The sequence below is a fragment of the Macaca thibetana genome, chromosome 6 (assembly GCF_024542745.1).
Source record: "Macaca thibetana thibetana isolate TM-01 chromosome 6, ASM2454274v1, whole genome shotgun sequence".
Taxonomy (NCBI): Eukaryota; Metazoa; Chordata; class Mammalia; order Primates; family Cercopithecidae; genus Macaca; species Macaca thibetana.
The window spans coordinates 160,272,004-160,299,263 of NC_065583.1; the positions used below are offsets into that span (position 1 = coordinate 160,272,004).

Below are 27,260 nucleotides of genomic sequence, written 5' to 3' on the forward strand. Positions count from 1 at the left end.
AAGCCAACTTTCTAATGAAATAGAAATAATCAGCATTAAATCAAGATGAGATAAAAACTGAAATCACTGAAATTATTTCACAAAGAGAGAGAGCAAAGCAATACTTACTATATAAGTAGCATTAAAGATTAGAATCCAACCTAGACAAAGCGCCCTGAAAAAATGTAAATAGGCTATTCATAGAAAAGGGAAAAAAAAAAAAGTAACAAACAGATGGAAATGATGGGGTGCAGGAAGTGCTGCTCCAAATATAGCACCTTGGAAATTAAGAAAACAGCAGAGGCAGGAAGGTAACTGCTATGGTCTGAATGTGTCCTCCCAAATTCACATGTTGAGATTTAATAGCCACTGTGATAGTATTAAGAGATGGGGCCTTTAGGAGGTGATTAAGTTGTGGGTGGAATTGGGGTTCTTATAAAAGGGCTTGAAGAAATGAGGTCACTCTCTTCTTCTCTTCCACCATGCATTCCCCTTCCATTTCTTCTGCCATGTGAGGGCACCTGGACAGGGCCATCTATGAGTTATAGGCCTTCACCAGACACTGAACCTGCTGGAGTCTTAACCTGGGACTTACCAGCCTCCGGAACTGTAAGAAAATACATTTCTGTTCTTTATAAATTACCTAGATATTTTGTTATAGCAGCACAAATAAACTAAGACAGTCACTCTCTGACTTTCTCCCACCTTTCTCCCCTGAAAGCTGGCCATAAAAGAATTCTCTGACCTTCTTCCACTGAAAATAAGTCATAAGACCCTGATTCTTGAGGGGGTTTTCTGCCCTATACTGTAGGGAAGTGGAGAGGCCAAATAGAATCTGAACAAATAGGCCTTGCTAAGTTTCCCATTTATTTCCATTCGACTTCCAATCATACTTCTGCACAACCGTCCGGAAAAATACACTTTCCCTGGGTCTTTGGGCCTTCATTTCTGAAAGCTCTCATTTCACATAAAACTTTTATCAAATAAATTTGCTATGCTTTCCTCTTGTTTATCTGTCTTTCGTTTACAGAGGTTTCAGCCATGAGCCTTAAAATGGTTAGGAGAATATACAACTTTATCTTCCCTACAGAAAGTAGAAAACCTTACTGGTCATCCGAATTGCACAAACTAAAACAAGAAGACCCTATTTGAATGTTTTCTCTGCCCACATTAGATTTTCAAAAATTCAAAAGATTGACTATACCCTGTTCTGTTGAAAGTGGAGGAAAAAAAATTCTAGGTGAAAGACAAATTAATAAAAATGTTTGCAATGTAATTGACCAGCATCTATCACAATTTAAACCATATCACCCATCTTTTGCTTTAGATTTCTACTTCTAGAAACCTTTTGTATGAAAACAGCCACACTCAGATATATAAGTAGAAACATCCTGTAAGAAACAATGGACACAACCTAAATTATTTTGGATGTACCTAAATTAAGATATACTCATAATACAGACAACTTTGCAGCTTTAAAAAAGATGATACTCAGCTCGAAGAAGTGGCTCATGTCTATAATCCCAGCACTTTGGGAAGCGAAGGCAGGAGAATCACTTGAGGCCAGAAGTTTGAGACTGCATGGAATTATGATCACATCACTGCATTCCAGCCTGCAGAATGAGACCCTTTCTCAAAAAACCAAAACCAAAACCAAAAAACAGGATGATACCCAAGGTATTTTGAAGACATCTTGATTCTACGTTCCCTCTCACAAAATGCCCCATGAAGCCATAGAAACTGCCCCTGCCACAGAGCAGGAGTTGCTACAGCCCAGGCCAAGACAAGGTGGGAGACAGAATCTGATATCAATGAATCAGTAGCAGAGTGGAAGGCACAGGACTCCTCACAGTGAGCCCCGCTGGCCGCAGCAACGAAAGCAGATGAAGAATCAGCTGAGAAAGTGAAGCAAGATGGAGTGGTAGACTATGTCCAAATTAGGTCATTGAGCCGTTATAGAGGTTACTAAAATCACCATTAGGAAACCTAAAAATACTCTCTTTGTCATCCCAAGGCCAGATGTCTACAAGAGCCCAGCTGCAGATACCTCCATATTTTGGGGGAAGCCAAGAGCAAGGATCCATCTCAGCAAGTACAGTTACCAGATGCTGAGAAATTCGAAGGTCAGGGTGAAGCCAACTGTGGCACATTAAAAAGCACAGACTCCAACAGTGCAAGAGGAGATGAAGCGGTGGAGTGTCATGAAACAAATGCGGAAGTTAAGGGCATAGAATTCGATGTCACAAACAAAGGGGTGAAGAGCAAAGACAGTCCGAGTCCTGAGGAACAATAGTAATGACATTGTAAACGCTATAATAGAATTAAAAAGGGAACCATCTGAAAAGGAGGACTCTCTTTTATTTATTTATTCATTTTGGTGTTTCAAAAGAGTAATTGCAGCTTCTTTTGAAATTTGACTGTTTCTATTTGTTAATACAGTTATAACTTCTTGGCAGTTTACTACTGCTTGACCTTGGGAGAAGGTGGAAGCTGAGGAACCTGATCAGACATGGAAGTGATCAGAGATCCAAAGCAGTTCTCACTAAACTGACTTAGCAGGGGTTTTTCGTTAAAAACGGATTTTACAAGGAAGTGCACAGACGGGCATAGGAGAAGGTTCAGAAGCCTAATTAAAGTTTGGTCAAGCAAAGAATCTTTGTCAAGAATTACTATCCATGATCTTTTTGACTATTCGGAATTTCTTCTGCATGTGTTTTTGGTTTTAAACTTTCTTGATTAGGATCACATTTTCCTATATAATTCAAATTTGTTATTTTCACCATCACCTCTCCTAAAAATGCAGGCACCATTCCCATCGCTATCACGAAAAGTTTCATTTTTTTAATACATGAATTTCAGCATAAATTATATATGCCTGTCCCTATATCCTAGGAGTTACGAAGTCTAAATGACTAGGGGTTCATAATGTTTAAAGTCTAATTTTTAGCTTCCATAAAGCTAGTTTCAAAACCAAAATATCCTTTAAAATCAGTGGGAAGTCTGTTCACAGAGCACTAAAGAAAATGAAAAATAAGCTGAAAGAAAGTGACTGTCACCAGTTTGTGATGGCTTACCTCTTGCATATGCATTACTTTTAGCCTATTTCATATTAGTTAGCTTTTGATATTATGCTCTTGTATTTATGCATAGCCTGTCCAATTAGTTTTGGGTGCTGTCCTTCCTTCTTAATTGTTTCTACTTCCATCAAGTTAAAAAATATTCAAATTCTCATTGCTATATTTTTTTCACTTCTTCTGAGACTTTTCTTTTTCAGAATAATCTTCTTTGTGTAGTTTACCCTTTTAGTGGTATTTTAAAAAAATTTAACTATTTCTCCTATACTCATATCTTGGTAAGAGTTTTGCTGTTATTCGGGGTGGAGTTTCTCTAGCTTGGGCTGTTTTCTCTGCATTTCAGGATGTTTAACAGCATCCCTGGCCTCACCCATCTCAATGTCAGAAGAACCGTCCCACTGGTTATGACAACCAAAAATGTCTCTAGACATGGTAAAATATCCCCTGGGGGTGATGAGGTAAAAGTGAGCAAAGCCACTACCATATAGGAAGCACAGAGTTTGGATGAGTTTTAGGCTATATTATCATTTTCCATCATTACTTATAAAAAATTATTGCCTTAAACATGAAGGTGAACAGGCCTTTTACAGTAGGATATTGTTTTCAGACAGCACACAGGTAAAAGCCTAGGAAATGTTACACTTTCTCAAGTCAGTGGCTCTCCTCTCCTGTTATTTCTCTCTGCCAGTGCCATCCAAAGGCAATGTTGAAAGGGTATAGCTATGATCCTTCACGCTATCAATCTCAAACGGTCAGGTATGGAACTCCTTCTCCCCACTGCTACCCCCTTCCAGCCTAGCTTTTCCTGTTATTCAGGGGTAGAAAGGGGAAAATGTGGATGAAAGCCAAGTCGATCTCTGAAGCCTCCTTGACTTTCCTTCCCCTTTGGTTCTGGTCCTTCTCCTACCGCTTAGCTCTCTTGGGTCTTAATTGTATCTCCTTTTGCAAGGTTGGCTCAGAAATGGAATATTTTCCTCTTTGAGGCATGTTAATCTCCCTGAGTCTCAGAGTCCTCCTTTGTAACCTAGGGACACTAATATACATCTTGCAGGGCTGTTTAAAACAGGGGCCAACAAACCTTCTCTGTAAAAAGCCAGATAGTAAGTATTTTACGCTTTGGAGGCCACATACCATCTCTGCTGCATATTCTTTTTTTGTTGTCTCATCCCCTTCCCCAAGTCTTTTAAAATTTAGCGTATTCTGGTTTAGAGGTTTTAGTACACTATTGCCATTGCCCCTTAGGTACTGGCATCCAATTACAGGGTCCTGTGTCTCAGTGCTCGAACCCTGGCTTCCCTCCTGGGTGAGCATGTGCAGGTGATAATACAGACTGATGGGGTTCAGGATACCCTACCCCAAGCTATGGCACCTTGGCATTTCAGAAAACAGCAGAAGCAGGAAGGGCTCTGCCCTTCTCCCAACCTTCTCCGCAGAAGCAGCCCATAATTCTTAAGTTTTCTCTAAAGAAGGTCATAAGACTCTCATGTGAGAGGTGCTCTCCCTATACCCAGATGAAAGGAGCATCCTTATCTCCGAAGACCCAGGAAGGCAGAGGAGAATCTGAATAAACAGGCCTTGCTAAATTCCCTGAGTCTATTACCATTAGATCTATGCACTTTGTCCAATCATACTTCTCCACAACTATCTACCTCTTCATCCAACGTAGGCATAAAACACGGTTTCCCTTGTTTCTTTAGGCCTTTATTCTAAGGTTCCCATGCCATGTAAAACTTATGTTAAATACATTTGTATGTTTTTCTCTTGTTAACCTGTCTTTTGTTATAGGGGTCTTGGCCATGAACTTAGTCATGAGCGAGAAAGGAACCCTATTTTCCCCTACAAGACCCCATATCAACTTGTCTATCTTCCAGAAAATTATTTATTTATGTTTTGTAAATGTAGCTGGCATGTAAGGCAAAAACAATGCCTGCAGAGTTCTAGGTATGGATTGTGATGAACACATCCATGTTTCACTCCCCCTGAACACTAGGGCAGGGCTGGCGAGTTGTTTCCACCCTGGATGAAGACGTGGACAGGCCTCACAGTTTCTCTGCTTGTTTTCAGGTAATTGCCCTACAGTCATTTTTATTTGCACAGTCTTAGTTCAGGAAAATTCAAATGAGTATATAGAATTTAAATGAGTATATAGAATTCAAATTCAAATGAGTATATAGAAAATTCAAACCCATTGAACCCAAGCTGTCCTCTACCCTCTTGAGTGGGTACACTTCCAGAAGGAATTTTGCATGTGGAAGGGGAGGTGGGGTCTGCTGCATTCAGCTCTCTCTCTGCTCCCCTCTTCATCCATGACCCAGCTCTCTCATGACCCAGACGGTGCCCTGGGTCAAAGTGGGAGAGAAGAGAGAAGAGGTGAGGATAGACAGCAGCTCTCACTTGCTGAATGGGTTTGTCCTTCTAGGCCTGATGTATGCTTAAAGCTGGGGGTACCCGGTGTGACTCATCTAAGCTGACTCCTTCCTACTTTTTTGAGTTCTCTGGAGGTTCTCTGCTTGGCTGATTGCTCCCTTGAATTTTAGGTTGGACAGTTCCTTCTTAGCCTGTGGCCCCTGGGTATTCCATATCCACATTCTTTTCTTTCTTTCTTTTTTTTTTTTTTTTTTTGAGACAACTTCTCACTCTGTTGCCCAGGCTGGGGTGCTGTGGTATGATCTTAGCTCACTGCAACCTCCAACTCCTGGGTTCAAGCGATTCTTCTGCCTCAGCCTCCCGAGTAGCTGGGACTACAGGCGTGCGCCACGACGCCAGCTAATTTTTGTATTTTTTTTTTTTAAAGTAGAGACAGGGTTTCACCATGTTGGCCAGGCTAGTCTCGAACGCCTGTCCTCAAGTGATCCACCCGTCTCAGCCTCCCAAAGTGCTGGGATTACAGGTGTGAGCTACCACGCCCCACCCATGCCTTCATTCTAACTGTTGGAGTTTACTTGGGGCAACAAAGGACCCAGCTGGGCGGCAGCCAAGAGGACACCCTGCTGACTCACTCTCCTGTGTGGCTCATGTTTGAGTGATGATCAATAGTCAGGATCCTTTGGTGTGCAAACCGAAAGGGCAGGCAGATACAAGCCAGCAGCGGGTTCTTGCCTCTAGCACCAATGCCTGTGGCCCTCAGGATTTCCTGGGCGGGAGTAGACCCAGTTCACCATCTACCTCACATCTGTCAAGTGTCAGTCAGTCACCAACTAGCCCTTGGTGTGTACAAATTGCCGAGAGGCTCACTGAATGGAGGGGGTCCCCACAAAGCTCCACTGGTAAGGTCTGGGGCGAGAAAAGCAGCTTTCCTCCAAAGCAGGGAGTAGAGCAGATGCACATCCATGATTCCCTCCACACACATTTATTCAGCATCTGCTGTGTCTAGACGCTCCCGGTTGCAGGTGCTGGGAATACAAACCCCTGCCTCATGATGGCTTCGTTTCTAGTGCCAACATCTCTGTATAAAGAAACCTTTCCTCCGATCCTGCCTTTCTAATGATGGGGAAGTGAGTTCCAGGGTTGCAGCATCAAGTCTAGGGGTGCTTTTTGGTAAATTCTGCGTATGGGAGTGGTCATTGGCTTCACACACACTCCAGAATTCAGGTGATTATATTGGTACTCAGGTGGAAAATGAGGGAGGGTGAGCCCCACTGTAACACTTTCAACTTAAAAACTGGCTCTAATGCTGGGAACTTAGTTCTCATGGAAGGCAAATACAAGGGAGCTTCAGGAGGTGCCTAGGAACCTAGGCTCTAGGTGCTCCTCATATGCCAGTCACTCACGCAGGGAGGGCCTGGATATAGCATTACAGAAATACACCCCAGGATTTATAAAGAAACTTTTTTATTGTGGTAAAATATACATAACATTAAAATGACCATTGTAACTATTTTAAGTGTACAACTTAGTGGCATTACATACATTCACAACGTTGTGCAACCACTAAGTTTTTTTGTAAACTGGCGAAGCTGCATTGACGTTCTCAACCCCTTTTAGCAGCAGTGAGTTGCATAGGTTTCTTTTTTCGTCTTCTATGAATAATACAACACTGGAGGTATGTGAGAGAGTGGATAGGGCATGGGCTTGGGAGCCAGCCTGCCGGAGTGTGAAGGCAGCCTCTGTCATTTGCCGGCTGCCTGCCTGGGCACAGCACATTGTCTGGGCCTCACTGTCCTCTTTGGTATAGGGAACATAATAGTGCCTACTTCATAGCACTGTGGTGAGGATTAAATCCACATGTGTGAAACGCTTGGAACACTGCCTGACCTAGTAAATGATCAATCAATTTTTGTTTTCATTGGTAAGTGCAAAAGAATTGTTTGTGTAGTGGGAAGCTCATTCATTTTTAATATAAATCTTCTTTAAAAGTGTTACAATCACTTCATTTTCCTTTGTCCATTATATAAATCCTTTTTGAATATCCATTATGTGCCAAGGCATTTGTACTAAGCACTGGGGACAAACTATAAATGTTACATGAATATAAATGACTTGCCCTCAAGTGACTTACAGTCGGCTGGAGGAGGGTGGTGAGGGTGCATACTCACAGGGGCACTGTAAGGTCTAACAGGAGCACCCACCAAAGCTTGGAGGTGGAAGGAGGGGAGTATGGTATGAGAAAACTTTTTAATCTGGTTATTTTACATGGGAAAAATGTGCAATTAACCATATTGAAAGGGAATTCCTGAACAAGCCTCTCATCATCTTTTACTATTCAATCAACCAGCTCTAAACTTTTCTTGGAGACTCAAATGCATGATGAACATCAGTGATTGTACAGGATATAAGGCAAAATAATGCCTCCAGTGGCTACTCAGCTGTGTATAGAGCTGTTTGTTCTTAAATGAATGCTTCCTGCTGAGGTTTTAAAATTATTGGGTCTGCTTTCTTTGGGGCAAGGGCAGGAATGTTAGCTGTTATTTCATAATGCTGCTACTCTGTTTACATTTGCAGATTTGTTCTTTGTAATTTGCTGTGGACAGGAAAATTAGGTGAGTGTATTTATTAGGATTATATTTAAAGTCAGATAGAGCATATCTAGCGATCTCACTGGAAAGTGGAAGCATTAGTAAGTGGATTTTTATGTGATTGTGTGGGGTGGGCTGTGGTGGTCTTTTAGAGGCCAGTTTGCTTATTTCTTGGTACTTCGGTGGCTCTAGGTTGCATTTCATGGAATAGTGACTTCTTGGTAATTATACGGATGAAATTCTTCTTGCAGTGACGTTTTCCAGCAAAAGGTGATTGTCTTCTATTATTTCAATACGTGGTAGGTTTGTCCTACTTATCACTTATACTTTTATGTCACTATCTCCTTTTTTTTTTCTTTTTTTTTGGAGACAGGGTCTTGCTCTGTCACTCAGGCTGGAGTGCAGTGGTACAATCACAGCTCACTGCACACTCAACCTCCTGGGCTCAAGTCATCCTCCCACCTCAACACCCCTAAGTAGCTGGGACCACAGGGGTGTGTCACCACCCATGGTTAAATTTTGCAGTTTTTGTAGAGATAGGGTCACTTTAACAACGACAGCAGTTTTTCTGTTCCTTTGATGTTGTTATTGCTGATATGAAGCACACCTGACATACTCCTATGTAGCCTTCAAATCCCAGCTCAAATGACCCACTCTGAGGAACTTTCTTATAATAAATCATACTTCTTCTGCAGAACTCTTATATCTCTGTACTTGTATAACACTTTTAATCCTCTGACTAGAACTCAAGCTAAGTGACATGTTTATGTCTACTTCTCTTCTCAGTAAGGGAAGAGAGGGGACTGGCCGGCTGACTTAGATTTGGAAGCCCATATGAGTGGAAGAACCAGCAGGGACAGAAAACAATGAGAGAAGCAGGAGGCAAAGCTAGAAAGATTGGCAGAAAAAATGGTACCAAACTTAAGGGTAGAACTGACAAATGCTGGAATTTCTGATGTCTTTGGTGAACATGAAATCAAGGTGATCTGAGACATTGACCTCACTTAGACATGGCAACAAATGACTAATTAACACCATTAGGCAAGCAAAATACACACAATATGTCCATATATAATGTCGAGTAGTAAGGTGAGATGAAAAAACTGGGAAAATGAGAGTGGAAAATTCTCTATCAGATGGAAAGGTTATGGCAGGCTTTTTGTTTTGTTTTGTTTTGTTTTTTTTTTTTTTTGAGATAAAGTCATGCTCTTATCACCTGGGCTGGAGTGCAAAGGCGTGACCTCTGCTCACTGCAACGTCCATCTCCCGGGTTCAAGTGATTCTCCCACCTCAGCCTCCCTAGTAGCTGGGATTACAGGTGCCCACCACCACGCCTGGCTAATTTTTTGTATTTTTAGTAGAGATGGGGTTTCACAATGTTGGCCCATGTTGGCCAGGATGGTCTCGAACTCCTGACCTCAGATGCTCCACCTGCCTCGGCCTCCCAGTGTGCTGGGATTACAGGCATGAGCCACTGCACCCGGCCAGGTGTTTTTTTATGAAATGCAGAGATCTGCATGAAGTGAGGGAGTGAGCCATAATAACTGAAGATGGGTAGAGGGGGTGTACTTGGGATATAGCAAGGATACCAGTGTAGCAGAAATGAGTAGCAGGGAGGGTAGGGTAGGGTGGTGGGGAGGGTATGGAGAGGTCTTTAGAGAGGCAGCCAGAGGCTACACTGGGGACTTGCAGGGGATGCTAAAATTTTTGGTATTACACTAAGTGTGATGAGAAGCCATTGGCAGGTACTGAGTAGACAGATGACATGACTAGACTTAACACCTGAATCGGATCATCCTGGCTCGTGCAGGGTGTAAGCTCAAGAATGAGAAGCAGGAAGACAGGAAGTTGTTTTGACAGTTTCATGCATTATAATGGTGGTTTTAATTGGGATGGTGGGGATGGAGGTGAAAAGGTGTAGTGAAATTTGGTAAATATTTTGAAAGTACATTTGAAAGAAATTTTGGCACACTGAACGTATGATGTAAAGTCAAGGATGACGCCTAGGATTTTGGCTTAAACAAGTAAATGAATGAACAGCTCATTTACTGGCATCTTGAAGATTTGATCATCCTTTCAGTATCTGCTCAAATTTAATAAACCTGTGTTTCCCCTCATTCATTTTCAGTTGGCAGATGCACCTTGCTACTGATGGCTGTCAGTGGCTGCCGGTGCACTGCTCTATCTGATGTCTGTGTCTCCATCTCTCTTCCACTTGGGTGCCAGCAGCTGAGAGGAATTCATCCTTTCTGCATTCCATTATTTTATATTTTTATGACAGAGGATGTAGTCAAATTTAGAAAGGAGGTGTTTTGCCTGGATCCATTGAAAATTCATTGGGTTAACTGAAGATCATGAATAAGTTTCCCTTCTTTAGGGACCGGTCAGCTTTGGAGGTCACTGAAACTAGGAAAGAATCTCATGTGGCTACCCAACTTAGCAAGAAAACTTAATTTTTTTTTTATTTTTCAGAAACAATTAACTGAGAGGACACATCTAGCCTTGTGGCCTTTTCCCCCTTTATCCATGCCGCTTTGCTGTCTGAATTATTCTACACCGTTTATAGAAAACCCATAGCTTTTATGCTGTCCTTCGAGTAATGATGCACTTTGTCACACCTGGTAGAAATTTACTAGTCATAAATGGAATGATTTGGGGGATTCTGTACAAATCTAGACACCCTTTAACTTGAGAACTTATGAAGAAGGTTTATGATGATCATAAGGCTTATGATTATCTTGACTGTGGCAACACACAAACTTGTGTTGTCATTCTGACAGGTGGAGACCAAAAATGAAAGCATATCTACAACCACATTTCTTCAACGTGATAAGTTCCTGGAGATTATTGTTTTAAAAATGTGCTTGCTGCCTGCCACTCTGCTACCAAAAATAGCCAGTCTGAAGGGGCTAAGTGTTAGAGGACATTCCTGGAAACTAGTTCATCAGAGGCCATTTGTGACAAAACATTCTTGAATTATTTTTCACAACCGTCTCTCTGTAGCAAATGAAACTAATTTCTATCAAAAGAGGTAGGTCTTCTTTAAGAATCAAATATACTTTTTACTGCCAAAACGTGAACTAGAAAAATGAACTTAAGCTAGTAGTTTATCTCAGCCATTACAGAGTATCTAACTATTAATGGGAGTCAATGGCGCCAAACACACAATGTACTACAATACTATTTTAGGAGGCAGAAGAAAGGATTGGAAGAAAACATTATTGGCATTTGAACCAGAAAATCTGGAGTCAGGGAACACAGAAGTTCTTTGTTAATAGTTCTATAACCTTGAACAAGTTATTTTGCCTTTCTGATTCTGGGTCTTCGGCTACGAAACACGGCCAAAAATGACTGCTCTGTGTCGTTTGTGTCAAAGACTGAAAGCGTCACATCAGTGAAAATTTGGATAGACACATTGCCGCATACAAATCCGATGCTTTATGATCTCACACTGCACGGATTTGGAAACTACTGCATGTGCACGATTCTCCGCCTAGTTCCCTGCAGGTGGGGATTTTTTTCCCCCCCCGGAAAGAAAACTGTAGCTCTGCCCTGAAGATGAGTCCCACAGAGGTTTTGCAGGGTGGAGTTATCGAGAAATTGACTTCGGGGTGAGTAAAACTAAGATCTGGGGAAAGCTGCAGCCACTTTTCCAGGGTAAGGGGCGGTGTCATATGCTTCCTCATGCGGCGAGGACGAAAGTGATCATAAGCCACAGAACGTGGCGCCAGGGTTCACTACTATAAACCATTTCAGGAGACGAAGCTCTGACCTCCCAGGCACCAAGATTTTTACCAACAACCCGGGATGCTCACTGCAGGAGGGAGCGGGTGAGGAGGACACAGGGATTCGAGGGCGGGACAGTCAGGGAGAGGACACAGGTTAAAACAGAGACTTCTGTTTTAAGGCTCTCGGGGATCCCTGAGAGTGCCCTTGAGGGCTCCAAGCCGGGAAGCGAGCGCCGGGAAGTGGCGGTTACAGTCCCGGGTCCCGCGCCCTTTCCCGCGCCACTGCTCAGCCGGTTCCGGCGCGCCCCCAAACCCACGCGGGTCTCCGCTCACACTCTCGCGCCCCCACCCGGCCCGCGCCACATCCCACCGGCCCATCCAGTAACGGTTTCTGGACCCGCGGCCTCTCCCCTGCCCCCTCCTTCCCCGCTCACGAGAGCCGCAGTGCTGCGCCGTTTGGAGAGGGGTCATCCGCCCCGGAACCGACGGGAGCGGGTCCGGCCCGTAGAGGCGGCGGAGGGATCCCCCACTTCCAGCCCGCCCCCTCGGGGCTGAACGCCGAGCTACGTCCCGCCGACCCGCGCCCCCCACCCACCCCGCGCCCGCGCCCGCGCCCCGCCGCCCCCGCCGCGCCGCTCCTCCCTCCCGCCCCCTCGCTTCCCCGGCCCCCCCGCTCCGCGGCGCGGCTCTCACGCGCAGCCGAATTCGGCGCCGCCTCCATCAGAGCCGAGCCGGCGGCTCCACCGAACAGCCGCGCCTGCCGCCGCCGCCGGGCCTTCCGCACCCCTTCCCCGTCCCGCCCCCCAGCCCCAGGCGCCCGGGTCCCCTCCCTCCTTTTCCCCCCTCCCTCCCACCCCCTCCGCGCTCTCTCTCCCCGCAGCCAGAGCCCGGGCCGGCAGGAGGGCGGCGGCGGCACAACCATGAGCTTTGAGGGCGGCCACGGCGGCAGTCGGTGTCGCGGGGCGGAGAGCCGGGACGCCGAGCCGCCCCCGCAACCTCCCCAGCCGCCGCCGCCGCCAGGAGAGCCGGCCCCGGTCCCCGCGGCCCCGCGCTACCTGCCGCCGCTTCCCGCGCCCCCCGCGCCCCCCGCGACCCCCGAGCGCGCCGCGGGGCCAAGCGAGCCGCCAGGGGAGGTGGCCCAGCGGCGCAGGGGTGCGGACGAGCTGCCGCCCCCGCCCCTGCCCCTGCAGCCCGCCGGCCAGGAAGTGGCGGCGGCCGGCGACTCTGGGGAAGGTCCTAGGCGCCTCCCGGAGGTGGCGGCAGCGAAAGGCGGCCCCGGGGAGTCTGAGGCCGGCGCGGGCGGCGAGGGCGAGCGGCGGGGCGCCGGAGACCAGCCCGAGACGCGCTCGGTGTGCAGCAGCCGCAGCAGCAGCAGTGGCGGCGGCGACCAGCGCTCTGGGCACCAGCACCAGCACCACCAGCCCATCTGCAAGATCTGCTTCCAGGGCGCGGAGCAGGTAAGGCTCGGCGGCGGCTCCAGCTCGCAACGGTCAAGCTTTCAGCACCACGGACAGCGCACGCCTCCCTCCCAGTTGCCTCCAGACAGGCTCCTCTGGTTTTACCCTGTGAGCGCTAGCTCCAGTGTGCGTTCCCCTTTCCATTCCTGTGAAGGCAAATAAAAATGTCCCAGTGGCGAATACTGGGTTTAATTTCATCTACACTTTTTTTTTTCCTTCATGGCTTAGCAGGTACATGTTCCTCAGGTGCTTTAGTGATAATGCCAAAAGTACCTTTTGTGAATTATTCGATGAATTTTGGTTTATGCTTAGAAGCAAACCTATCAGATGTAAGGTGAAGTCCGTTTTCTACAGATGTATCTTGAGACGCATGTCATATCACAACCAGAAAGGGCAGAGTCTTTCCTTATTGCAAATTTGGGTGACTTAATCTCATGGATATGAAAAGCATGTGATAGTTTTTACAAGAGAAATAGGAATGGACTTTGAAAGAAAGGCAATTATGCCAACAATGTACGTTATATTTTGTCAGCAACACAGTCCTAAAATTATAAACACCATTGTAGGTGCATGCAAACTTATGTGAGAGTAATCATGCAGAGGAAAGGATAGCATATGTCCCTTACAAATGTGTGGTCTGAGAAAACATTAGGTGTAATGTTTTTAAAAGTAAGGAAATTGCATAAGAATATACAGGCTTTCAGGAATATAGTGCCCTAAGTCAATATTTATGATGCTACATTTAGAAAAATAAAAGCATAATGCCGCTTTCTGGGATGCCGTGCGTTTCTTCTTTAGCAATGATTAAGAATAACTGCAGAGGAAATGCATCTGACCATCCACTTAAAAGTTATTAAAGAGATTTAATAGTACAGCCTTCTCCCACGGGTATTGGGAGCTATATCTTGCAGACATTTTGTATGTTGGTAGAACATTTATGTCATAACTGTAAGTAATATCTTTGAAATAGTTTTAAGACTTTAGTTTCATTCCCATCAGAGGTATAAAATTTTAATTTCATTTCCTAGGATAGAGCCTGATGCTGTATCCTGAGTAAATGGCTTTGAAAGAAAAGAAAGGAAGCATTAGGTTTTTAAAATAGAGCCACAGACACAAATATTCACACTGAGTTGTTTTCTTTTTAGGGTGAGCTGTTGAATCCCTGCCGATGTGATGGGTCAGTTCGGTATACACATCAGCTGTGCCTGCTAAAGTGGATCAGTGAGAGAGGTTCCTGGACCTGTGAACTCTGCTGCTATAGATACCATGTTATAGCCATTAAAATGAAACAACCTTGCCAGGTAAGCAGTTTCAACATTTACTTTTCCTGAAATAATTTTGTTAACATGAATGCACTTAGGCTTAGTTATTACTAAGGATATTTACTTATGCTACTTAAAAACATTTTGTGCAAATTACAGTAAAACCAAGATTTAGAATTTGTAAACATGTGTTTTGAGAAAGCCATGATGTTTTATCTGAGAAACTCAAAAGACATTTTAATTAAATGGTTTCCTTCATTAATTTTTTACTTATTGATAAAATGATACCCATATTTTTTCTAAAAAGGCAAGTTGGTAAGATGACTTATACCCCCACTTACATCAATTTTATTCATTAGAAATGTTACACAGTTGATTTTATTAATATTTTGTTAACTTAAGCGTTTAAACTCTAGTGGGCTCCATTTATGGAGAACAGATACAAGTAAAGCAAAACTTTACTGGTATGAAAATTTTGGTTGAACCTATTAGTTCTAATCTGAATGCTCTTTCCACTTAACCAGGCTTTCTTTTTCATATGATGTTCTTTTGCAGTTAAATTTTTGCTGATTTTCTTCTTTGCTGTGTTCAGCTACATAGTGGATGCAGAAGTAATCGCAACAGTTACTCTCAATAATACTACTGAAATAGTATTCTTACATTTTCTTAAACTTTTTGTGTTAATCACATAATAACACAATACACATAAATCTACAAATGCCCTGGAAAATAGGCCTAAAATTTATTGTGAAACAGATTCAGGTTCTTTGAACAGACAGGTAAAATATACAATATTAGGAATGCCATCTTAAGGAAAAGCAGAATAATGTGTAATTAATGTTATCTGGTAGGCTGAAGTTAAGTAGAAATAAAAGAATAGGGTTCAAAACAGAGGCAAAGGAATGATGGAAGGAAAAAGAATAGGGAATTGCGAAGCTGGGAGGGGAAAATGTAATAAACTCTTGTGTTCCTTGTTGCTATCTAAATCACCCAGTTTGGTTTTTATTCAGCGATGTAATATAGGTGGAACTATTAGTGTTTGCGGAAGGAACCTGGAAGTTGAATTACTAGTGCATTAAGAATTTAAATTTCATAGTTTAGAATTTTTGCATCCTTTATATAGTTTGCAATTAATTTGCATCTCTGATAGTCTCCATTTAATGCATGATTAGCAAGCACAAAATGAAAATATGTATTTCTCAAGCTGACCTAGGGCTTATGAATAATTTGGAAAGAGAAAGCATAAATAATATGGATGAGTGATATTATCATGCTGAAGACAGGCACAAACCTGACACCTTTTCCCAGAACCTCTGATTGAACTTCTTGGGTATCAATTTATGAATCCATCATAGTTGTCTTGAAAAATAGATGAAACCATTTTCAAAGACAGCATATAGGTAGTATAACTGGATCTACAACAGTTTTATCTGTAGAAGGATGTGGGAAGATAAGAAATGAGAGAGTTTTGGGCTCTAGAGAAAAGTTCCATGAGAAGAGCTATAGGCAGACGCTCATTGGCTGAAACAGAAGATTATTTCAAAAGCTTGAACTTATGGCAACTATATGTTAATTCATTTGGGATGATTAATTTTGAAGTAAATAGAGATAAGTACTTGGTGGACATTTTAAAATAAAGAAGAGATAAAGAGCTGGGGAAAAATAGTATTTACTAATTTTAATCCTATAGCAAAAGGAATTGGTTACTACTGTCTCTTGCTTCATTTAAAAAAGATTCCATAGTTATTTTTTAAGAAGTAACTCCCCAAACTATGCATATGATTTTCCTTTTCCCCAAAAAAGAACTAAAACCCAAAAACTAATCCAGTACTACTAGCATATTTAGGATTAATTTTATTATGACATCTGTAAATACTACTATTACCTGTAACCTGATCTGATTGTTGTAGTGACCTACAAAATCATATGTAGAAACAAAGTTGATACGAATGTGATGATGATAGCTCAGAACATGCTGGAAATGAAATAACTTTCCAGGACTACATCAGATACACTTGTATCTGTGTGAGGCCAATCCCTTGTGAGCAGGTGGTTTCTTGGATGTAGACCAGAACAGAGAACAAATAATAATATTCACAAATACTTTGCCACGCACTGTTCTAAACGTTTTACATATATGGATACGGATATTTAATCTTCATGACAAATCTAAGAGGTGAGGAATATTTCTATTTTACTCAAAAGGAAACTGAGGCGCAGTAAAGTTAAGTAACTTCTACTAGGTACCTATCTAGTAAAAGGCAAAGCCAGGATTCAGACTTAGTCAGTCTGGCTCAGGGCCGCCCTGTTGGAAAGTGTGCATCTCAGTCCCATCCTAGCCACCTTCATGTTTCTGAATCTGTCATGACTTGTCCTGGAAAAGGCTGTAGCAAGCAGGAACTAGTTTCAACCTGGGTCTCTAAGATGCTTTGGGAAGGTTTTGACTGTCTACTGTTGCATAATAAGCCATCTCAATACTTAGTGCTTTAAACAACAACTGTCATTTATGATCTGTTCAGAGTCTGTGGGTTGATGGAGGTCAGCTGAGATGTCTTTCTCTGCATGCAACATCACCTGAAGCTATCGTCATCCAGAGGCTTAACTGGATTGGAACATCCAACAAGGCTTGCCCGTTTGACCTGGTTTTGGTGCCGGCTGTTGGCTGGAAGCTCAGTTGGGGCTGCCACCTGGTGTCTCAGTTCTCCCTCCATGTGACTGCTGCTTTTCCCTGTGATAACTGGGTTCCAAGAGCATGAAAGTGAAAATTACAAATCTCTTAAGTCGTGGCCTTGGAAGTGACGTGGTTCCCCATCTGCTGCATTCTTCTGTATAAAGCTAGACAGAGGCCCAACTCAGATTCAAGAGAAGGGAAAATAGACTCCACTTCTGGAGTCTGGCCCTTCTTTTAAAGGGAGTGGCCATCTTTATCCACCATAGGAGTTAGCTTCTAAAATGGCCCTGCCTTCCTGACCTGGTCTCTGCATTTGGTCCTCATGAAGTCCAGGTAGATCAGCACATATCACCATAACTTCCCTTCCAGGGCTCTGAACCAAAGGAGGTTAAAACAGTGTATGCAAGAACTTACCAGTGGTGCTTGATGTATATCCTCAAACACTTTCATGAGCGAGTATTACCACGTTGTATTTCCTTGTGCTCAGAGGAAGATGAGGACAGAGAAAGGCAGTTTTCAGGAAACAGGTGTGTGTGAGGAAAACATGCTGCAGTGAACCTAACACCTTAGTTTCACTTGTTTTTCTCATTGAGATTTGAATTCTTTGAGAATTGGCGTCTAACCTCCCAATTTTATTGGATTCCAGTGATGCTTGGCAGTATGACCCAATAGAAATCTAGCAGATGTATCCTTTGCAACATAGTTAAACCTTAATTGCCATATCATTAGCAGTAGGAGTTAATTAAGACATTTGAGGTAATAAAAATGCATTTGCCTTCCTATCTACTGGCAGAATCTATTTTATTTATTAACATATCCAAGATGATGCGTTAAGGACAATTTGAGAGTAAAGGCTAGTTCTGTTTTGAATCTGGCCCCAAATTAGTGAAATGCGTGGACTTATAAGATCAGCTTTATTTTGAGATGTTGGGAGCATTATACATTAATTAAACCATATTCCAGTTTATGAATGGTTTCAGTATTTTTTCCAGAGGCATGATGGATCTTTGAAGAGATAACATTTATGGGATAAAGTATTGTATGTGAAATTATAAACTTTCTATAAAAGACAGACTGTACTGCCTAAATGAAGAAAAAGCTATGTAAATGGAAGGTAATATCTATGTTATTTTAGAAAAGCTACTTAAACTCTTTGTATCTCCATTGACTCATCTTCAAAAAGGAGTTGACAATGGCACCTGTCTTATACCTTATTTTGAGAATTAGACACATAAATACGTGTGAAATGCTTAGAATGACACCTGGCCCATAGCAGGTGCCATTTAAATGCTGACTCTGGATATTATGATCTGTTCAGTCAGCTTAGAGATGGGGACCTTCACTTGCTCACTTCCACAGGTCCTTCTTGTTTACTTCTCATTGTGTCTCAAAGTGAAGTTAATGGCTCCTCTTTCTATATCCTTCTTTACCCTTGGATTTTTATTCCCTGCTTTTTCTGGGATCCCACCTCAGTTTCTGACCACATCAGTTGACATCCGTGATGAATGAATCAGCATTTTTAAAAGCAGGTGTAATGAGATATAATGATCTCAATGCGGTGAGCATACTTACTCTCCAGATGTCCCTCACTGTGGGTCTTATTTATGTCCTTATTGGAGTCTACTCGTAATTGGAGCAATGAGATGCTCTTAAATGTGGCCAAGCACAGGGCAGCACTATTCAAGGTCAGGCAGCCATACTTTGTTTATGCTTTAGAACGGCCCCTGTCAGGTGGGGTGCATGTAACCTGTGAGTAGGTAGAAGGTCAGAGAAGTCTGAGATTTCTGGGGACAATCACAGAAGGGGTAATGGCTGAGCATCAGTTACAGGGAATTGTGGTGTTCACCAACTTTCCTTCTTCCTCCTCCTTCATTGCTTGGAGCACCAGAGGAAAGGACCAGTGTTATCTGCCTGTCTTGCCTACTTGGGAAGGGTTAGAGACTTGCATGTGGTCCATAGACCTTTTCAGGGTTTAGGCTTTGGCCATTGTTATTGGCCTATACTATTTTTTTATTAGACTTTCCCTTACTCCTTTTCCTTTAAAACTCTTCTAATGTGCTGTCAGCAGCAGATCTTCTTGTAGCAGTAAGAATGACTGGGAAATCTCTTAGCAAAGAGAAGGACTTGAGATTATTTTTCATTTTTATCCATGTTCTTAAAACCCTGGGATTCCTCATAATGGATTTGAATCAGAGGGGAATTAGCTAGCAGGTGGGTTTATTTGGCTATCCTTTTTAGGTACAGCTTCCAGACCTTCCTTCTTGTAAAACATATATAGAACTTTAATTAACTTTCTGAGGAACCCGTGGTCATTATTTTTCTAAATGGGGCTCTATCATGAAAGGGGCATTTCCACCTTCAGAACTGATTGCTAGTAGGGTGTAGCTGATGCGCTAGGAGGAGCTGACAAATTATCATTGAAAACTGACTTTGGTTTTGAAAATGTATCAAGAAAACATCAGAGCATGAGCTGTATCTGCATTGCATGCTGTCATTTGAAATCATTCAAGACATTTGCATTTCATGGCTTAAAAATGTCTGCATATGTGCAGCCTGTGACACAGTGAGCCACCCCTTTGACTTTTTCTCTAAGTGCTGCTCTTACTTCCATTCTCTGCAGATTTAATAGCAAACAACAAGCTGAGGGGAGATTTTTTTTATTACCATGCCTGAATAACTAAAAAACCATGCTGAGATGTAAGATTTAAATGTCTATCCTGGCATATTTTGTAGGTAACTAAAAATGTCAAAATGAACAGCACATCACGAGGCAATTTTCTCACCTTAGGAGTTATTTTTGTTTCATTTGCTTACTAACTTTCAAAAAATAAGAGTCTGTATTTTACTTCCTAGAAGAGATGAATGATTTTCTGCTGAATAAAATACATAAAGTTTACTTTGTATATTACTATGGCCATCTTATCTACTTTACAGACTACATGTACAGTGATTTTACAATTTCTCCTAAGCCAGATGGTTCTGAGACAGTGGTAAAAGGAGCCAAAGGTCATTTAAGGCATTGTGCCCTGGTATTTGCTTCTAAGCTATTTAGAATGAGGCTTGGGGACAATGTGGACCCTATAGATGATACCCTTCAGGACTTCCTTCTCTACACACCTTCTACTTTTCTACATTTTCCAGCCCTTTGAAATGCATTTCCCTTTGGACACCTTCCTCTTCTGTGCTTTGTTTGCCCCCCACCCAGCTTCCTGTAGAAGAAAGAACATCCTAGGCAGAAGTGGGTCGACTCATGGGTTAAAGCAAGTCAGGATGGCAAGAAGATTTGGCAGTGGTTGGGTAGAGGAGCCTTGTCATTGGCTCCAAACTCTCTTCACTTGATAACATTTGTATTACTGTTTAAATTAGTGGTTAGAAGACTTTTCCTCTGCAGGGTCAGACAGGAAATATTTTAGGCTAGGAGGGCCATTATAAGCTACTGTCCTAGTATGAAAACTGCCATAGACACTGTATAAATAAATGAGCATGGCTGTGTTCCAGTAAAACTTTACTTATAGAGACTGAAATTTGAATTTCATATCAGCTTAACGTGTCAAGAAAGAGTATTCTTTTTAGAAAAAATGTTTCCCCTGCTGTGTGAAAATATAAAAACTCATGGGCCACACAAAAACAGGTGGTGAGCTGGGTTCACACAGCTGCATTTGGTAGTAATTTAAGCATATGGAGTATTGATTTGGACTTAGGTTTTTATGGCCTCTTAGAAAATTCAATGGGTGGGATGTTTCTAAATTTCTATGTTTCTTTGTAATTTTGAATGAACTTATTATAAACTTATATTATTTAGAAAACGATGGCATTTTAGCTCCATAATGAAATGCTATTAACTTCTCAGTATTAAATATTAAAACCATTGCTTCTTTGAAACAGTTTCTTGGTCATATCAGACTCAAATCCTAAATTCTGAGGAGTCACTTTGGTTAAGTCAGGAGTGGAAAGCAGGGGCATCTCAGAATAAGTGTCCTTGGAACAGGCCACTGTCCTCCTCTCCGTGAGTCCTGGAAGACATTTCAGACAATGCTCTTACCCTGCCCGAGGCTGTCAGTCCAGTAAATATCCTTGGAATATTCCCTTCTGAATGTCTTGAAATGAGATTATTTTAATTTGTTTAGGTTTCTCATCTTTCATTCTGAGGGACAAGCATAGCAATGAGTGGGACAGGTTTTAGAGCACATTATATAACACAGCTCAATATTGCTGACATTCATTTTCTTGGCCACTTTGTGGGCATTCAATGAATATTTATGGTATGAATGAATAAATGAATGAATAGATGCATACCTGAGTGTTTTTGTAAGGTGGCCAGAACCATGGAGGTTATATTATTTCTGCAGTGAGAATATGACTTAGGGAAATCAAATTGCATTCATTACTCATACATTAGCCATCTAATAATTGTTAATTTTCAACTGGTATCTCAAGTTGATCTTCTAATAATGCTATTCTCAAGTTGCCTGGGCAAGTATGTTCAGTTCTTCAGGCCATAGGAAAAAAGCCTTGAGAGTAACACAGATCTGTCTTTTTAAACCAAGATTTTTTTTTTTTTATACAAGCTTCCAGTAAGACATATCTGCTCTTTTCAAAAAATAAAATGTCATGGAAAAAGACTGTGAATGTGGAATTACCCATGTGTGACACCCTCGCTTTCTTGAGATTGTCACTGGTTGAAGGGTTTCTTCTAGCATTTGTTCAGGGAATTTGAATAATTTGTTGGAAATTTTACCGTATGATCATGGATATAGATGAGCTGCTAAGAGCATCTACTGGATACAAATTTTTGGTGTGAAATCTGCCACCTGGCTGAAAACAAGGTGACTTGTTTTGATGAGCAGTTTGCACAGTTGTAGCATAACTTCAAAAATGATTTTCCACCGGTGAATACAATACTCAAACCCGGGGAGATGTAGCCAGAGAACAGGCTATTTCCTCCTCACTAATTTCCTGCTTTGCCTTGGCATGTAGCTGTGCTGTGCTGTGACTGATGTTTTGATAAAGGGATTGGTATAAAGGAAACTCGGCTTCTTTCTATTTTGGGACCTTCTGAGAGTAGAAAGGGATGACTCTGAGGGCAGAATGAGAGTACTTCCGACCCTTCAGAATAGCAGGGAATGGACTGATGAGTAGATAATTATCTACAATTACAAGTAAATGGATGGCAGACAGAGGAGTTGGCCAAGAAAAACTGCACTGTGGTTTGTGCTTTCTGTATCCTTGGATATCTGACAACATCTTCCCTAACTCATAATTCAAAAGCTGTTCCACATGATTTAGCCAAATGAAGTCGATGCAAGAAGAGGTGGACTGGAACCTGTTATTTGGGAAGACATGACAAAAACCCGGAAACGTTTCTATATCGGCAAAGTCAATAAGGGAACTTATTGAGGACACATTTCTTATTCCATCCTTCCCTTAGGAGTGGAATGCTTTGAAAACTACCGTCTAAAAAGATGCTTTCTCTCTAGTTTTTACCTCTTTGAGTTGGCTCATTTTGACCTATGACACCTGGACAGTGGATGTCCCTTCATTACAACGATAGAGTTCCATTGTTGCCTTCATGTGCCTTTTAGTTTTACTTCGCTTTTTGGTATACTGATTTGGTGCGGGTGGCCAAGTGCTTAATTTGGACCTGGGGTGTTGGGGGTGGGGGGGATGCCTCCCATAAGTATCCAGCTCTTATTCCAGGAATGCCCCAGGCACTCCGTTGTTTGATATGGTCTTGTGGTTGTACAAGATTTCATCTCCCTACTCCATTTGTGTCAGGACTCTGAGCTACAGAATCGTTCAAATGAATAAGGGATTGTTTCAGAACACTTACATAGGCTTGCCTTGGTTTGTTCAATCTGTTAGAAGAGGCTTTAAGAAGGAAGCCTCTTTCACACAATGTGAGGGGACTTTTCTTATATTCTTATTAACCAGTTTTCCAGAGCCCGCAGGAAATACTTTTGCCCTGTTGTCTTTCCCCCAACTCTCTCCCTGGTATTAACTTGTTTCCTATGTTATATTTGTAGATTTTTAAAAAAACATAAATATGTATACAAGGGCCCTCTCTATTTTTTTTTAAATAAAGGAAATAAAAATCTTAGACTAGTGAAGAGCATAGGATTTGCCAGGCCTGTATTGAGCATTCAGTAAATATCTGTCTTGTCCTTCTTCCATCTCTTTCTTCCTTTTCCTAACATCATCTAACTCTCATCTTTTGTGTGGGAATGAGTAAGTGGGAGGTTTCCAGTGAGACCTCCAGCCCCATGGAGAGAAGGGCACAGTGAATAGGGGGAAGTCTTTGCCTCCGTGGCATTCTCGAGGGCCAACCATGCCACGCTTTCTTCCCCTGGAAGCAGAAAGAAATTTTGAATGCAAAACCACCTTTCTGTCTCCTCCTAAACAGTCTTTGCTTTCACAGTGGTCTCTCTCAGTCATACTATCATAGCTTCTGTTAAAAAAAAAAATCATTTTCAAATCTAGGCAAGGTTTTCAGCAATTTGAGAAGTAGTTGAAAGACATTAAAACATGCTAAGCCAACAAGATTACAACTAACTGTGCCAGAATTTTTTGGGTAGCTGTGGGTGACATGGTTCCTAGGCTATGGAATGAAAGATGCTTTGATATTGGAAAGATGTCGAGTGATTTGGTGAAACATATAAGGATGGGTGATGAATCTCCCTGCCTCCTGTCTACTTACTCCCCTCAAGCTGAATACCACTAAGACTGAAAGTAATATCTGTTACAGAAAATAAAACTTGAAAAAGAAATATGCTGCTTTATTTTGGACATGATTAAACTCTACTACAGTAAGCTTCAGGGAAAAACACCAGCCATACCTTGAATTGCCCATGGGGAGAATTCCAGTATGAAGTGATGATGGATCCATGATTATTCATATAACGTGACACAGTTGATGGATCGGTGTGTGTTTGTTTATATTTTGGTCTGGAAGATGATTTTACTCATGTTCTAGAGGTAGCCTCAAAGTATTTTTTATTGTTTTCTACTACATTACCGATAGTAGAAATTGGTACTTTTAAATTGATAATTGGTACTTTTTTATTCTTTTTTCATTTATTCAACACATAAACCACTACTACATAACAGACACTGTTCTAGGCCGTAGAGTTACAGAGTTGGTTAAAACAAGCAGGGCCTCTGCTTCTAGAACTTAAATTATTGATGGTAAGGAGCAGAAGAAAAACAAGGGAGCAAATAAATACAAAAATTAGTTAATTATAGATTGTGTTAATGATGCTAATGGAAATAAACTGGGTGTGAGAGTTAATTTTATGTGTCATGGGGAGCCCAGGTATTTGGTCAGACAGTGTTCTGGGTATGTCTGTGAAGGTGTTTCTGGGCGGATGAACACTGGAATTGGTAGACAGACAAAGCACACTCGAAAGCAGATGGCCTCCCTCATGTGGGAGAGCTGCAGCCAGTCAGTTCAAAGCCCGACTAGGACAAAAAGGCTGACCTTCCCTTGACTGAGAGAGAACTCGGCTTACCTGTTTTCAAGCTGGAACATCATTATTTTCTTTGGACTTCAACCGAAACACTGGATCTTTCTGGGTCTCAAATGTAACAGCCTTTGGACTAGTAGGCTTTCAGATCTGTGCTTTCCTCCCTCTTGATTCTCATGCCTTTGGACTTGCACTGGAACCACAGTCTTGGCTCTTTTGAGTGTCCAGCTTCTGATTGCAGATCTTGGGACTTGTCACCTTCCATAGTTGTGTGAGCCAGTTCCTTATAATTACTCTCTTTACACACATGCGTGCACACACATGTGCACACACACACGTGTATATACAGACAGTTCCCAACTTACAATGGTTTGACTTACAATTTTTCAGTTTCATGATGGTGTGAAACTGATAGGCATTCAGTATGCTCCTCAGCTTACAATGGAGTCATGTTAGGACATAAACTCTTCATAAGTAAATGAACATCGTTGTATGTTCCTCACACTCATATGTATACACACACACACACATCCTATTGGTTTTGCTTCTCTGGTGAAACCTGATGAATATACTGGATGATTAAAAAGAGTGTGCTAAATGGATCATGTGATACTTGATTAGAGTGGGGTACATTCTTATAAACTCATGCTCCACTTAAGCATGAGTTTATATAACCTATACATTTGTAGCTATTTCTATATTGACTATGCATTGTAATCATTTCTATATTTCATACATATGTAACCGTTTCTATATAAATGATTATATATAGAAATATATGTAACCATGTAGAAATTTACGTATCTGTGAAAGATATATAAATGTTACATATATAAATTTCTATATATATTTGTAAATGTTTCTATATGTAACCATATATGTTTCTATATGTAACCAATTCTATATGTAAAAATGATTTTTATAGTTTATATAAACTCAGGCTTAAGCAAATCATGAGTTTATATTGATGTATTCCACTCTAATCAAGTATCACATGATCCATTTTGTCTCTCTTGATAGACATGGTTAAATATAGAAATATTTACACATATGTGCTTATACTTTGATTAGTATACATATGTATGTTTTCTAGCTCTTGTCTATTGAGGGGGTTCAGTATTCGTGGCACCTGAGTGAGAATAAGCTCACCTGGCACCAGATGTCAGTTTCTAACATCATTCTCCAATTAAAAAAATAGTCACATGCAATATGAGACTGGAGCTCCTTGTAGTGCCAGATTGTAAAGAAGTGCTCAAAAAACAAAAAAAATGGAGATAAGTCATCAAAGGGACACAAGAGCCAACCTGGAAGAACCCCCAGTGACTAAAACTGGAAATATTTGAGCAACAATTTAGCTTGGATTGTAACTTGAACTATAATAAAAATCTGTAGGTGAACACCAATACAAATAAATCATCAAACAAATAAATAAATGGGAGAGAAAAGACAAGTCTCCCTTACGGAATTCCAAATAATTGCACTGGTGCTTCAGTGGTAAAATTCTCGCCTCCCAAATAATTTATGTATATAATCTCCCCTCCAGGAGGTATAGCTCAATTCCCCCTATCCTTTGTACTCAGTGACTTGTTTCCAAAGAGTAGGTTGATAATAGAGTGGAAAGAATGTGGAAATACCTTTACAATCGAGAAGGCTAGCAAATTCTACGTAACCAAGGTGATCAAGTTTAATATTATCAGTGATAACTGATAGCATTATCACTGGTAAGTCATGTTGATCGCATGTGCCTCTGGTATGATGTGATGAGATTATTTCACCTGTGGTCTTCCTCTCTAAAACCCGTAAGTATAGTCTAACCATGAGAAGAACATCAGACAAAACCAAACTGGGGGCAATCTAGAAAATAACTTGAGGAGTACTTCTCAAAGCTGAAGAATAAACAGGGTAAGTCTCAGAAACTGTCACGAACCAGAGACTAAGGAGATATGATGACTAAATGTAATGTGGTCTTCTGGATATAGGATCTTGGAAAGAAAAAGGTCATGAGAGAACTAAGTATGGAACTTAGTCAATAGTAATGTACCAGCGTTGGTTTATTAGTTGTGACAAATAAGACTATAGCAATGTAAGATATTAACAATAGGGGAATTGGGTTCAGGGTGTGTGGCAATTGTTTGTACAACCTTTGTAACTTTTATATAAATAAAAAATTACTCTAAAATGAAGTTTGTTAAAACGAACAAACAAAAATAATGCAGGGTGATTTATAATCCTTTGGGTATATACCCAGTAATGGGATGGCTGGGTCAAATGGTATTTCTAGTTCTAGATCCTTGAGGAATTGCCACACTGTTTTCCACAATGGTTGAACTAGTTTACAGTCCCACCAACAGTGTAAAAGTGTTCAAATTTCTCCACATCCTCTCCAGCACCTGTTGTTTCCTGACTTTTTAATCATGGCCATTCTGACGGGTGTGAGATGGTATCTCATTGTGGTTTTTTGATTTGCATTTCTCTGATGGCCAGTGATGATGAGCATTATAAAGACACATGCATACGTATGTTTATTGTGGCACTATTCACAATAGCAAAGACTTGGAACCAACCCAAATGTCCATCAGTGACAGACTGGATTAAGAAAATGTGGCACATATACACCATGGAATACTATGCAGCTATAAAAAAGGATGAGTTCACGTCCTTTGTAGGGAAATGG

At 41.6% G+C, this 27,260-nt stretch overlaps 2 protein-coding genes across 7 annotated transcripts in view; one reads left to right on the top strand and one right to left on the bottom strand.

The window, feature by feature from the left end:
- Positions 1 to 27,260, bottom strand: part of BASP1 (brain abundant membrane attached signal protein 1) — a 1,209,505-nt gene that overhangs the window by 1,064,305 nt on the left and 117,940 nt on the right. The window lies entirely within an intron of this gene.
- Positions 12,459 to 27,260, top strand: part of MARCHF11 (membrane associated ring-CH-type finger 11) — a 113,871-nt gene continuing 99,069 nt past the window's right edge. The window contains exons 1-2 of the mRNA XM_050794704.1: positions 12,459 to 13,193; positions 14,339 to 14,494. Of these exons, the coding sequence (XP_050650661.1) occupies positions 12,657 to 13,193; positions 14,339 to 14,494 (693 nt within the window). The 5' untranslated portion in view covers positions 12,459 to 12,656. The remainder of the gene's footprint in view (positions 13,194 to 14,338; positions 14,495 to 27,260) is intronic.